The following is a 15569-nucleotide window of genomic DNA, read 5'->3' as shown; positions in this document are numbered from 1 at the left end:
TTGAACCAAAAGATACTGTCAAAGAATTTAGGAAGTGAAGTGTTTGTGCTGTGGGTCAAAGATGGGAATAAAGCTTTTGTAAACATCCAGGTGAGAGACCATGGGTATTGGTGACTGAAGGCTGGAAGGAACTTGGAAGGTGAAGAAGACACTTGGTGTCTGTTGGAATGGAGGGCTTCCATCAAAGCCAACTGCTATACCTTGCATGAGTAGGTATTTACAGCAAGTGTGGCACCAGTAGTTTTCATCTCCAATTTTCCAAAAGGGACAGAACATCAGAAGTGAAATAGATTTTGTCCATGCCAGGCTAGTTTTCAGATCTGATTAGAAAGCAACAGGATGGGTAAAATTCACCTCTCCCTTTGCAGTACTGTTTCTGCCTGCATGTATGTATCGCCATCTCTGTGCCTGCTCATTCTACCCTAAGCTCCAATGCCAATTTTGCTGCACTTAGGTGACTCTGATGTTTGGCTTGTTTCCTATACGCCAGAAGCTCAGATGCAAGGATGACACATGAATGAGCACAGACTTGAGAGAGGAAGATTTTTATAGAAATAAGAACTATGGCAATTTCAGCAAGAAAACTGTCACACTTGATTTTTTTCTGTGTTGTACTGTGGTATGAAAGAAATACTTGACACTGTTGTCATGTTACCTTCCTTCCCCAAACAACCCACAGGATCTGCAATTTAGACAAAACGCTCAGTTTTAAGAAGCAAGCAGGACACCACATGGTGCTCCTTAACAGCAGCTACGTGGATGGTGTGCTTTCCCATCTGCATCACACAGCCTCATCTATGTGCTGCATTATGGCTTCCTTGTGCTCCTCTGTGGCTGTGTAAGAAATGAGAGAACTCCTTGCACAACCACCTGTGCTGGAATGGCAGCTCCAGGCATTCATTGTGCATTTAAAAAAGAAAGAAAAAAAACTTAAAAAGGCAGAGTAAGGAAGGAATGAGTGTTGTTCTAATAATGCAGGGCTTTTTTGCATCTAAAACTGCTCCATGTTTTATTAGGAACAAGGTGGGAACAGCGCAGAACCTGGCTTTGCTCACAAAGCATGTTATCTTTTCCCATTAAATACATTTTTACATTTAATTTTAAAATGTAGCTTCGTAGATAGCACGAGCATCTCCTCAAAGCACGTCTGCAGGTTTGGCACGCGCATTAATGTAGAACACTTGATTTGTTGCTGCTTTAGTCAATACCTATTAACAGAATGCTTATAGGTAAAGTAAGTACAGCAGTATGGTGCAACGCAGTGAAATGCAGAAGTCTATTTTCAGTTCTGTTCAGCAAAAATGTAGCATAAATAGCTCAATGCTGTTTGAGTATCATTTCTTGACTGTGTTTGATACTCATTTAAGCCCACTGGTATCTCGCTTAAGTTGCAGAGTTTTAAAAATACCTACTTGATTTGTCTCTGGGTGTAACTGAATTTGGAGAAACCGTAAGAAATGATGACTGCTGGATGGTATTCCTACTGTCATCGCTGTGTGAGAGAGCTTAATAGTGCCAGCTTAATAGCTTGGTGTACTTTTTGGAAAATCTAGTATGTCTGACAAGGAATGAATTCTACACAGTTTCTCTTCTTGCTGTTACCATCTTCCCAAACTGAGCGGAGGCTGTCGAGAATTCTAACCCTAGTATGTCTGATCTGATGCCTTTATGTCTAGGCAGTACTAGAAGAAATACAGTGAGAAAGCTACCTAAAAAGCTTCTCCATAAACCCTGCCAGTATCTGCAGTGGTAAAGGCAACACAGCGTGTGGTTGAATTTTATTCTTAATGATGTCTGCAGTAACGATAAGGCAAGCAGGCAAATGGGAGAAAAAGGTATTAAAATGGAACAGCATTTGTAGGTAAACGAGTTGATCTGCACATCATGGCACAGCCATCTCGCTGTGTTGTCTGTAATCTTTAGCCACAGTTTGGCTTGCAGACTTGAGTTACGTACTGACAATAACCACACCGTTTTGCTGACTTATTTTGACAGTTTATGTCCGGTTACTTCCAGTGATTTGCAAAGCTGACATCTCCCTTTAGTGAACCTGAAACTCCTCTCTCTTGTATTGCCCAGCCAGTCATGAAAAGCAGGGCAAAGTGAACAAGGTTCCTTCTCACTGAACCCATGGAGTCGGAGGTCTAATAGCAAACATGAAGGGTGAAGTGTAAATGAGGATTGGGCCTCAGATGGGTACTTTTGTGGCCAGAGGTGTATTTTTACGAATTCCTCATGCTGTAAATACTACAGTTCTTTGCTCCTTAGCACATGTTGCGGTCTGTGAGACAGAAGACTATTATCTTTCCTTATGGTAAAATTTATCTGATTGAGTCTATTTATACTGACAGCTTTCCTACGTTAACTTCTCTCTGAATTCCCAATTCATGTAATAGCTTTCTTCCTGCTTCCCACTTTTGAACTACCTTTGTTCTGCCTATGAAGGATAGGAAGCTGATAGTTACTTTATGTTTATATTTCAAGCCTGCTTAATGTTTAATGAGGCTGAATATGTTGTAAAAAGCTTCAGAATGTTCAGACCCGTTAATATTTCATGCCAATCTACAGAGACAACTGTATTGATCTTTTAAGCATCTGCTAAACAAGACAAGGAAGAAATTAGATTTTGGTCAGTTCAATTTGGCTGGTGAATTAAATAGCTTTTAGAGCATTATTGTCTTTTAAAATGTTTTGTTTCCGCTTGAAGTAGATTTTAAAGGCAGTATTTCAACATGTTCTTTCTCAGCGTTCTTGGTTTTACCAGCTTTGTTTATTATATCTTTTCAGATTTCCCCGTAAGTGTTCTGTAATCCTAATGGTAATCTTTTTGTTTATGAATACAGATGAGTAGAATGCTACTACCTCTGGTTTCTTCCACTAAACTATACTTTGCCATATCCAACTTCAGAGCTGATGTCAAGCTTCCTCAGAATCCATCTGTGGCCTTAGCAGGGAGAAAGCAATGCGCACTGGAGTGGGCTGCTGAGTAACACTCTGTTTTACCTAAACCTTGGCCATACATTGGTTATCAATGCAGCATCTTTGAGGATGGCTTACCTTGGGCACTCCTGTACTGGATTTTGAGAATGTGGTGTGTGCTATAAGGTTATCAATTCATGTTTTTGTAACATCAATCCTCAGTCTCACTGAGGGTTTTAAGGTATGTTTTCAAAAGCTGTACGTATCATTTTCCAGCAGTTTTTGTACTTTCCTTGGTCCCATGGACTGTCATTTTGAAGACTGCCTGGCTACTCCCTATAAAAAAAAAGTTATTTCCCACTGAACTGTGGAAGTGTCTTGATGCATAACTAACTTTTTGTTGATATGATGAAACACTGTCACTTCTAACATATGTGTCACCCTTAATTACCATAGAGACTTAGTATCATGGCATAACTTGCTCCATATAGCTGTTCAGGTATGTGGTGGTTTCACATACTACAAATGTGAGGCCAACTCTTAAATTATAAAACTGCAAATGCTAGCTGCCCAGGTATTTGGATGCTTTATGGTAAATTCTTACACTGGTAGACACAATCTTGAGCATCTTCCTTATATAGAAAGTGCTAATGTGAGTTTGGGCAAGGAAAATGATAAATGTGCAGTAGATGAAACTAAGCTGCAGAACTTTGCTGCCATAAGCACAGCCAACGTTTGTTCTGAAGACAGAAATCCATCAGTTGTCAACAGGAATAGTAATAGACATACCTGATGATTGCTGTACTCTTGTGGCAGACATAGTGAGGAATTGCTCCTGTCTGGGAAAGAAATTTTATCTCATCCTATGAAGAGACAGAATGCAGCTGGGAAGCTGCCTTTGCTGTGTCACGTGCATCTAAGTCCCTTATATACCTGCACACTATGGGAAAGCTGGTACCTTTTCTTTCTCTTCTGCTTTGAAAATCATCAGGTTTGGAATCTACACAGCGCTTGGATGTGAAGGGCCTCGTTAGTACCTGTAAATTAAATGTGAACCTAATTTTATCTCTTTGAATCTTAGTAACTTTGGTTTATGTGTTCCTTGCTGGGCATATTAAATGGAACATAGCATCTTAAATTAGAGACAGGTACGGCTTATTAGTTCCAAGAATTTGACTATGGACCATGCCAGGCTTTGCAACATCCTTGGCTTTGAAATGTTTCATGTGGCCTCTTCTGCCACCCTGCAAAACAAGTTACATGTGCCAATGGTTACATATGCTAATGGTAATCAGCTGTCTAAGAGAGATATCATCACTCAGTAGAAGGGATAAATGTATTTGAACAGACCATTAGACACTGTCCTCCTTGAAACAGGCTTATGCCCTGAATACCTTACGTGAGAATGAATCAACCTAAAATCCTAGCATTATTGTTCAGTAGTAAGATGGGGATCGGGAGCTGATGGTCATCAAATTTCTTGGAACCTCAAGTCCCACCATCCACCCCATTGTAACTGTGCTTGCTTTTATGTGGCCGAGGCCTTTGTCCCTCTGCACAGGGTCAAGGGGTTCTGCTGTTAAGTTCACTGGGATCCAGACTGACTTCTGTATTGCGACAGTAAATCATTATGCAACTATTTTAAGATACTTGTGTAAAAGTAATAGGATAAGGATGAGCTGCATTCTCCATTCCACAGGGAGTTATGTAAAGTACCTCGATTGGAATGGGAGACAGATTTAACTCGATTGAATCATTGAATGGAAATATAAGACAATGCACATTAGCCACTTAGTTCATTCCATAAATTCTAATAATTAAAACTGCATGTGCAATAATAATGGCTTTCCAGATACATAAGGAGGAAAAATGCAGCTTTGATATGGTGTGGCATAGGCATAATGAAAACACGTAGGTAATGGAGGATCTGTGTAACAGGAAGTTAGCACACAGAACCTGCAGTTGGAAATACATAAACACATTTCCCGACAGAATTTCACTACGTCACTATTCATTAAGAAAATTGGCAATAACTGACAAGATAGGCACAAAATGAATTTTCATGTTGCTGGGATGAAGCATGGCTCCCAGCAATTAATGGGTTTAGTCATATTAAGCAGATAAATAATGCTATCTGACATTACAGTATTTCACATTACACTAAAATTTTGTAACATTTGCTCATAATATGACTTGAAATATGTTACCTAGGAAAAAAAAATCTTATCTCTGGAACAGTCAAACCCCATTAGAAACCTTAGGCTTGAAAAATCACAATGTTAACAGTTATATCCCCTAGCAAAGGTTTGCTTTCCTTAAATAGTGTTAAATTTAAACCCAGAAGCTCTAGTCTCTTTTGGAGTTACTCTTCCACAGTGCATTGAGCTTGAAAGGAAGATTTAGTGCACAAAATATACTGTGCATTGCTGAAGGTTGGTAAGTGAAACACTAAGAGCTATGGAAGGAGGTTGCCTTTAGAATGAAATCACATCAATGATATGTTCTCTAAAATATGTTTTTGTATTCTGTTTTATAAAAATGCTCTTAGTGTGACTCCATTATACTTAGAATGATTGATAACTTGATTGGCTTGAATTTCATTTTAACTGGCATGTTTGCCTTAATCGTAGCTGGGCATATTCTGAGTACCACTCTTCTTTATTATTATTTCATACTGGAAAATACCCAGTGTATCCCAAGCATTAATAGAAATTGAGAACAAATAAAGGAATATAATCTCTCATTTGATGCTAATTTTATTCCAAACTCATTGAGTAATGTAGAAGAAAATGTGATTGCTTGTCAAAGCTCAGATGCAGTTTTTTTTGTTGGGGCAGAATGCAGTGGATTTGGAAGTGTCATGTTTAGCTGCAGGCAGTGATGCTTAGTGTCTCAGCACCCAGCTCCCACTGAATTTCAACAAGAGTTACCAAACAACCTTCCCTTGGGCTCCAGTGAAAACCCTTGGCTTCCTATCTAGTCTGAGCTGCAGTTTCAGTAGCAGGATACAAGCTTTTTTACTGTGGTCTCTTAAGGTATTGTTTCCTGAAACAGCAGAAGATAATCCAAGTGCAGAGAGAGCACAGCAATTCTGGACTAAAATATAAAATATAAAAATCTCAAACTTCAGTATGAAAGGGCTGCTAGAAAACAGCAGTTATCAAGATTGTTAGGACTATTCAATACAGCAAACCTTTCCAAACCCAAATAATGAACCATACAGATAATTTTTTTTTTTTATGTGTGCCAAGATACAATTTTATTGCTTCTCAGGTAACACTGCATTTAGGCATTACTTTGACATGGAATTACTGGGAGAGCAAAAACCGTTTATGTCTTATGACATCTGTCCTACTCTATGTTAGCAGAAGAGGTAGGGACTTTTAGGAGACCTTGCTGGCAATGTTGTAGGTGCATGCTAAAAGCTTAATAATAAAGTTAGCAAAGGCAAGTAATCCCTGCCAGTGTGTGTAATACAGAGCTATCTTCAACTGAAAGTATTTAGCACTGTTCTTATGTGACCTTAGCATTCAGAACAGGTTCTAGCAATACTAAAAATATACACTTATTTCTAGCTTTTTTAATGACGCAAAGAAGAAAAAGTTGGTGCCATACATCCAGCTGCTGTTTGTAGTTGACCAGCCAGTGCTGCAGGCTGAACTCTTGGCATAAGAAGCATCACATCATCTCTCTATGCTAGTCTGTCTGTATTAGTGTTATTGCACCTTCATGGTATCAAAAAGTTATGGTTTTACTGTGCTTGTTTTAAAAATACTATATTTAAAACCGACCAAACTTATCAGAGTTAGGTATATAAAAATATACATGTTACTGCTCACATTATACAGTAAAAAAAGAAAGCACCTGTGTGGAAAGCTCATTCCTTTCTTTGGAAGGAAAGCTGTCTCCATGTAGTTGCTTCAGTAACACTTATGTATACGTACATACATACAAACCAGAACTTCAGCCACATGAATCTGTCCGTGTCTGTAGTACAGAAAACAGAAGGCCCAGAGGGGTGATATGTCTCATTCTTTCTCCATCACGGAGCTGCTGCCATTCACACTGTGTGAACAAGAGCATGGCTTGGGTAAAGCGCGAAAAGCGTGAGATAAATTATGCTCCATGTGGCATAATTCCTTCCAGGAAACAGCATAACTAACAGCCCACAAACAGTGTACATTATTCTGTTGTCAGAAGGAACAGCTGTCAGTCTGAACTCCACAACCCTTGCTGAAGAATGCCAGCATGGCTGTTGGGCCACGTGTCGCTTCTGCACTGCAGTGGGACTTAGAGAGAAGGGCCAATTGCACACGATGCACTTGTAAAGCTATGACCCATAGGTCTGCTGGTATCTCCTTTAGCCCAACTTAGAGAGAAAAATGCAGCGTGGACAAAAAAGTTGTGGATCTTGTCAGACCTCTGTACAGGAGGGTGAAACTGTAAGAACAGATAAGTTCTGGGTGCCTGATCCCTGGAGGCATTCAAGACTAGGCTGGATAGGGCCCTGGGCAGCCTTATCTGGTGGGTGGCAATCAGCCCACAGCAGGGAATTAAGAGCTAGATGATCTTCAAGGTCCCTTCCAACTTAAGGCATTCTATGATTTCAAACACTATTAGAAATGATGTCTAAACAACTTAAACTACTGAAAAAGTAGGTTTCTTTCTTACTAATCGTAGCTGCATTTTACTATGATAAAAATGGGCATTTGAAGAAAACCTGTTATTATTGAAGATCCTTGGAGTTATGTTTTAAGTGCCTTTCCCAGATCTAACCTACTAAGAAACATTACCATTTTTTCCCCAAAACAGAACTGTATAATTAGATATCGCACTTAACCTTGTGAAGAAAGTTAAAAAGAAAACAACCCTATTTCTACATAGTTTCTGAGGTAATAAACTGCCATGTTAAAAATATATGCAAGTCATTCAGTTTTGAGTGTGTCCCTTGTCCATCCTCCCCAAAAAGGGGATGGACATGGCAGATTCAGTAAAATGGAGAAAAGGCCTGTGGCATGCTGCTTGGTATACTTATATCATAGTTCATCATGGTTTCTTGTGAGGTCTTCCCCATAATTAGTAGCTTGACTTCCAACAAACATATTCCAGTTGTCTAAAACCTCCTCTTTTGTTAGTTTTTGATCCTGGTGGGAAGAAAAGAAAACCTCTTTAAGGACATTTTCAAAGCTAAGTAGAAGATACCACACAGACTTACAAGAGCCCGGGGACACAGAAAGTTCTTCAAAGAAACCAGTCTTAAGATTCAGGAGTCATTGCAGCTGTGAGTGAGCTTTTCTACCCCACTGAAGTCCCTCTGGCTTCAGTTGGGTCAACTGCTAATTGAAACTAACTTGTAATTAACTCACTACCAAACAGTCTGAGTTACCTGGTACGTAGTTTTTCACGTGGTTTGGTTTTGTCTTCCTAACAATAAAAATCCTCTGTGTATTTGGTTCAAGACAGTTGCTTGTTAGAAATTTAAGCTGCTCTGTGTAAGAGTTTGGGTTTTTCAGGCTCCACCTTTGCTGGCATTACACCTCAGATGATCACCATCTGGGATCCACAGAACCACTAGTCTCTCATGTTAAATGAAGTGAATGTGTGTATGATTACAGAAACACCTAGTATCTAGCCTCTAAAACTTTAAGCACAGAGCACTAATAACGACAGTTACCAGGAATCCCCTCTTGCTATCTGACTCTATGTTTAAAAAGAACCAACCCAACAACAACCAAACAAGAAAACCCCAACCCTTAACATTAGTTTTTCCTAAAATACATTGGAACTCTGCGTACCTTATCGACATCTGATTCATAGACCAAATGCCTGGCTTCAGCAAGTGCATGATCGTAGTCCTGTGGGAGAATCCAGTGCTGAATCTCCTCTTTGTCCATCTTTCCATCCTTGTTGAGGTCACGGAAATCTGCAAACTGCTCACGCTCTGTGGTCACCCAGTCAGGCTCTGGTCCTCCCTCTTCATTTGCAAACATATCAGCTGGAAAGGAAATCGAAGTCTCACTCAAGTCATACTTAACTTGAAAATTATATACCAACTAGTGATATTTGCAGTGTTCCTCAGGAAAACTATTACTAAATAGCAATCAGAGACTTCAGACTGGGCTTAGTCACGTAGAAAGGGACTTAGCAATTTTATCTTGTCCCTGCCAGCAAACGTCTTCATGGATAAAATAAGGCTCCAGCCAGCAGAGTGGTTAAGGCAGGCATGTCCAACTCAAAAAACAAGGTAAAATATCTCACTCGTTTTTTCCTCTTTGTTCTTCTTTTTTAACACTTTAAGGAACATATTAAAAATTAGAATGTTTATTATATATTTTGCAAGGGCTGCTCTGAAACTAATGCCTCCTGTTTTATGATGTTGGCCCATGATGTCAGAGACAGATGCTGGTGGTATGGTAGTAGAGGTTGAACCTTCCCACCAATATTCCATGACATGTTGTTGCTATGGGTCGTGGTAGGAAAATGCCACAGTGGCAGCTGCTATCTATATAAATAGGGTTTGGAGAGTACCAGTGACTAGTAAGAGCTAGTACTGATTTACATCTGTTCTTTTACAGCACAGGCCTTCCAAATCACAATAGTTGCAAAAATCCTTCAGGAAGCACAAGTGTGTTTGCTTTATCCTTCTGGTCTCTGTGGCCAATCAATTGGCGCCTGCTCATTTGGGGTGCTTATTTCTCAAGCCTTTGATTTTTCTATTGAAGTTTGCTCTGTAGATAATACTACTGTGACTTGTGGCATTTGGTTTTCAGGGGTACGGTATGGAAAAGTGCATCCCACAGGGTTGGTCTTAAGGTCAGGCTCACTGGCATTTGTATATGTAAATGCTGATCTGAAATGTAAGAATAGTCTCCCCTTACCCCACAGTGGAAGCATATACACTAGGCTGAGGCCTCTCTAACTGTTCAAAACCCTATCCCTGAAAGGCTCAGTACCTGTTCATGCAGGGTGACAATTCAGTCCTCTGTGCTTTACGTGACTAGAGATATTCTGCTTTGCTGCTTTTATAAAATCTAAAACAAATTTTTAAAAGTCAAAACAAGAGGCAAGAAGGAAGGAGGGAAGAGGGAGGAATTGCTCCGCAACCTTCATCAGGTTTCCCCATCAAATACCTGATCCAGAGGCTGCATTTTGTGGGCTTTTTTTATTGTTCCTAGTCAAAGAAGTGATTTGGCTGTTTTTTAACCCCAGCTTGATCAAAACCAAAATGCAATTGTATCTGAAAAAGGGATGTAGGAATATTTTAAACAATTTTCCTCAACTCATAAAGAAAAGTTCAGACAACACATTCACTTTCACATTTTTAAAGAGCAAATTATATTGTTTATTCGAAGCGCCTGACGTCCTGTCAATTTGATTTTTATCATCCTTGCCAATGTGGGGTGATTGTGACTAGAACATTCTATGCTTTCTATCCTAGAGACAGAAAAAAAAACAGCATTTGCAATGGTAACAAATGTTGACAATTACCTTATAATTATATGTAGGTAATGTCACTGAATGAACTGAAATTACTGTGGAAATTATGCTGCCCTGTTATTTCAGTCATAAATGAATAGCACTCACATTCTGAGGCTAAATATAATTTACAAGGCAAAGAAACCCCCTGCCATTAATTAACATGTGTATACAGTTCCTGATTACATGAGAAGTGATCTTTATAGCTTTCCTGGTACTACTTCCTTGATTTAAAACCCATCAAAGTGAGTGAAAAGGGAGAGGTTAGCTTTTGGAATCAGCAGAATTATTCAAAAGGGTACAAGGTGTTATGTATAACTGATCTCTAGTCCATTCTGTTTTCATGTCTAAGCACAAGACAGCAGCTAACTGCACAGAGTGACTCAAGTTTGTGTAAATTAATGGTGACTGATCTGTTGTTAATGTTTCCAATTCTGTTCTCTGTCACTTAAGTAATGCAGAGTTGTTTTTCACATCACAATTTTTTGAGAACCCTGAACCTCACTTCTCTAAGGTTCATTCTTAATGCAGTGTCTTGTATTTCTAGGAGAAACAAAGACATTGCTGCAAAAAATCCTTTTAGAACTAGGTGGGTTTACCTCCTAAATGATCTAGACTACTTAGTAAAAACAGGCAACTTGGGAGCACAGAAACATTCCTCTTTGTTGCAGCTTTGAGAGAAGAGGGACAAATGGACACTTTGTAAGAAACAAACTTCAAGTCTTACCAATGTACTCATCCTGATCCACAAAGCCATCCTCATTTTTGTCTATGTCTTCTAACGTTTCCTGGAAAATAGTTTTGCACTGAAGTAATCAAGAGAAAACAGAATTCTGGCTATTCCCCTTCTCAAGTCATTCTGTACTCCAGCCCTGACCTGCACATCACGCTGATGTTTTAAGCTAAGTGCAATTACAAGTCGGTATCGAACACTTTGTTTTTGACAGCCTCACATCAGCATACTTTTTCCTTTATTTTGGTACGCATCCATACCAAAATGGTTTCAATTTAAGAGCAGTCTAAGTGCTCTTGTTCGGTCTTCCTTGTACTGAAAGCTCTAAATCGAGTGAATTTCAAGAATTTATCCCTTTCAGTTCCCCAATTGGCCATTAAGCGAAGTAAAAATAGCGTCATTGGTTTTGCACTGCTTACTAAGACAACGATGTTTTTCATGTGCTCAAATTCCTCTGGGTGAAGGAAAGCAGTGAATTCTTCACGAGTGGCAGCTGAGTCTCCATCCAGATCTGCAGTTTTGAATCGCCTTTCGTCTCTGGGCAGCATTTTTTTAAAGCTGTGCCGATCTGTTGCGTCTTGGAATTCTTCTGGTTTTTCTGCCAATTAATCAAGACAATCACAAAATTACATGATAGTGCATTTCACAAGGAACAACAATTTCTCCTAATTTACTGATATATACACCGAGTCTAGAAATACAAAGGCTTATTGCTAGAACAGCTGTTGTGCTAAACTGGAATTTCTCTTTCCTAGGGAACTGTAGGGTCAAACTCTTCCATTTTATAGGTGACTTAATAGTATAGGTTAATGGCCAAGTAAGTCTCCTCTTGGAATCCAGGCTTTTCACAGAATCACAGAATAGCCTGCGTTGAAAAGGACAATGATGATCACCTAGTTTCAACCCCCCTGCCATGGGCAGGGTTACCAGCCACTAGATCAGGCTGCCCAGAGCCACATCCAGCCTGCTTTTGCAGCATCACATAGTATACTTGGTAGATGAATTTTTTTAATCTGCTTTCATAAGTTTTGCTTAGGAAGTATTCAGAGTAGATTTCATTTACAGAAGTTTTATTCCTTTTAGGAATCAGTACGATGTACACAACTCCTTGGTTTGAAAAAGCAATCAAACCTTCTACTTATGATTGCTTGCTGTTGCTCCAGAAACTGCATATATGGCGTTAAGACACTGTCTTCTCATTTCCAGTATAAATGCACCCATGGCCAATTAATATCCATTTGTTGTTCTCTCAGCACTGTTATAGCAAAGATAAGCTGTATGTATATTTATAGCTTATACCCAGCCAAAGTTTTTACCATTTACACTCTCACAAATTTAAGTGAGATTCAATTAACAAACATTCCTTAATTGTGTTTTTGAATGTAAGCACTATTTTTAATGTTAAAAAATAACACATTTCTAACTGGAGTCAGGAGACTTTAATTCAGCTTTGTCAGTACACTCAATAAAGCCCTCTACAAAACATTCCCTGTAGTGGTGACCCACATGGAAATGGCCACAATAAAGACACAAGAAGCTTTCAACCTCTGAGCATCTTTAGGCAATTTCCCAAAGCCCTGACTGTGATACCAAAGTCAGCTTGGCTACAAGGTGCCTCATAACCTCAGCTGTCATTGAGCATATAATCTGATGGTGTCTCACCTAGATAATAACCGTAAGTAGCTTGTTTGTACTCTTCCCAGGTGATTTTATTGTCCTTGTTTGTATCATAGTCTTTCCAAACCTTAGCGACGTTTTCATAGATGTAGCGTTTCTGTACCCGTTTAATCCAGTTTTTCAGCTCCTCTGTTGTGAGATAGCCATCTTTGTTTTCATCTATTCTATCCACAATCTTCCTGTAAAAAGAGAGCGGTATCTGTTAAGGGTGGGCAGAAAAACAAACCGGGTGTCAGTCCAACTTCATTATTGTTACCTGGTCCTGATTTTCCTCTAAAATGTAATGCCCAAAATGCAGAAAGCTGTCCCACTGACGGAGGCTTTCTTGTGTTTTGAAGATTATCTCACCGTTTCTCTATCCATTACTCAATATTGCTATGAATAATCAAAATGGAACCTGCGCTCTCAAAGTTACTGAACAAACTATCTCGGATGGCTTGTAGATTGTGTCTACTGACTTGGGGGGGGGACCTGCTCACAGGCTGCAAGCAGAGGCTACGATGGACTTAGACTAGGAAAACAACTACAATACAAGCACGTATCTTAGCAGAGGCCACAAGGACAAAAACGTTGGGTTTTGTGGACCCCTGCAGTTCCTTCTGCGGCTTTCCAGCAGATTGATGCTAGGCTGGGGTGAGTCCTGCGAACATTCACCACTTGCACATGGTTCACACCCCCAGCTGAAAAAATGAAGGCCTAATTTAAGTAACCCATGCCCTTGTTTAGTGACACGCTCTACGTAAGTCACGAACGTGTATGCTGAGATGGTTTCTTTTGCTTGCTTTTCAAACAATCTGGATTAAACTGGTCATTTGTGCTTCATGGCTTTGCTTATTGAGATGCAGGTCAATAGCTGACAGCTTGCACAAGGAGCAGGAGGTTACGCTGAGCCAACAGCACCATTATGGTGGCATCAGACAGACAAACCATGCTTCAGTACCGCTCCCTGTGGAAGGGCACAACTCGTCTTAGTGAGAATGTACAGACATTTTCTCAGAATCACAGGATGGCCAGGGCTGGAAGGGACCTCAGGGATCATGGATCTCCAACCCCCCTGCCACATGCAGGGCCATCAACCTCCACATTTCCTACCAGCCCAGGCTGCCCAGGGATCAACCTGGCCTTGAACACCTCCAGGGATGGATGGGGCATCCACAGCCTCTCTGGGCAGCTGCTCCAGCACCTCACCACTCTCATAGTACAGCACTTGACTATTTTTTTGACTATTCTCTGCTTACTGATTGCAAAGATGTTTTTATAACTACTGTGAAACTTTGTTCTAATTAGCAACGTGCCTTCTCGCAGACGTAAAGGACAGAGAAGCAGTAAATTAAGGCAACTGATGCATGGAAGTAAGAACAAGACGGAGCAAATTGTCCCGCGCAGAGAAGTTGCAGGGAGCTGGTTTAACGGCGGCCTGGGAAATAGAAGAATTGTGATGAAGGCAAGAGAAGAAACGGCTTCAGCTTGATTCACGGGAACGGCAGAGCGAAGGGAGAGAAGGGATACAGAAGCGAGGCAGCCGTTCCGCGCTTCTTTACGCAGCAGCCCCGCGCGCCGCCCCCTCCCCCCCGCCCCGCTTCCGCCTCCCGGGCCGCCGCTCACCCCAGCCGCTCCTGACTCTCCTCCGGGCTGAGCTGGTCGAAGCTCCGCGCCTCCTCCTTGCCCAGGAAGGCCTCGTGGTCGTACCGGAATCCCGGCGCGTCCTCGTGCTGCTGCGCCGCTCCGGGCCGCGCCCGCTCCTGCCACGCCGTCGGCTTGCCCAGCCCGCCCGGCAGCGCCAGCAGCGGCAGCGCCAGCAGCAGCGCCGCCGGGCACCGCCGCCCCCCGCCGCCCATTCCCCGCAGGCGCCGGACGCCCTCCGTCCCGCTGCCAGCACCGCGCCGCGGCCCGCCGCCGCTCATCGCGCCCGGCCCCGCTCCTCCTCCGCCGCTCCGCCGCTCGCGATTGGGCAGCGGCCGCCCGCCAGCGCGGCCCGGCTCGGCGGCGCCACGTCTGCAGGGCGGTTCGGGCGGAGCTGCGGAGCTCGGGGCGGTCCGCCGTCCTTCCTCCGGGACCGAGGCCGCGGGGCTGGACCTGCTAAGATCGGGGGTCTGTCCCCTGCTCCTTGCCCACCTGTGCCTGCCTGACAGCTGCAGCGGGCTCACCGAAGCTTGCCCTTGCTTTTACGCTTGGGAAGCGGCCGGTGGTTGCCTTGTCTTTTTTCCTGCTTTAAAGTTCGCCGAGAGAACTCGGGGAAGCAAATTAGAGAAGTCAGCGCGTTCTCAGCTTGCTCTCTTGATACACGAACGAGCCGGCACAAAGCAGCAGCTCGCTTAAATGTTAAAGCCCCTCTCCTTTCTGTTTCTCAGTCTGTACAGTCTGGCCATCCCATGTGTTAGGCTTGTGGGTGCTGCTGTCATCCCTACAGTGGTTTGGAAAGGACAAAAATAGGATGATTGGCTTTTTGAGACAAGCAACAGTAAAGTAAGCAAACAAGCATAACTTGTAACTTCATGTAACACCTAATTAATACCCCAACAATATATAGTAGAAGAAACAAGGTTGCCAGCACTGCCCTAGAAGATACTAATCATACCAGTGCCACCACCCCTGTAACAGAAACAAAGTTGGGATCCTGAAAACTGCTCATCATTCAGCATTAAAAATATAAAAATAAAAAAATAAGTAGCTTTTTCCTTAAATTACAGTTGAGTGGCTCAAGATTGTACAAGCAGAGGCTTTACACTGGAGTAACTGAAACTGTTTGGGTTTATAAAGCCAG

At 41.7% G+C, this 15569-nt stretch overlaps 1 protein-coding gene across 1 annotated transcript; it reads right to left on the bottom strand.

Annotated features, from left to right (window-relative positions):
• Positions 1–7955: 7955 nt before the first annotated feature.
• Positions 7956–14643, bottom strand: RCN1 (reticulocalbin 1; the record flags this gene model as incomplete). The annotated part of the gene is made up of 6 exons (XM_079537615.1): positions 7956–8063; positions 8715–8914; positions 11123–11183; positions 11548–11726; positions 12791–12984; positions 14411–14643. The coding sequence occupies 6 exons, from the start codon at positions 14641–14643 to the stop codon at positions 7956–7958; spliced, it is 975 nt and encodes a 324-aa protein (XP_079393741.1).
• Between the last annotated feature and the right edge of the window lie 926 nt (positions 14644–15569).

The sequence above is a fragment of the Tetrao urogallus genome (genome assembly GCF_951394365.1).
Source record: "Tetrao urogallus genome assembly, chromosome: 6".
Lineage (NCBI taxonomy): Eukaryota > Metazoa > Chordata > Aves > Galliformes > Phasianidae > Tetrao > Tetrao urogallus.
The sequence above is the reverse complement of the archived record's forward strand: the minus strand, read 5'-3'. Positions and strand labels throughout refer to the sequence as shown.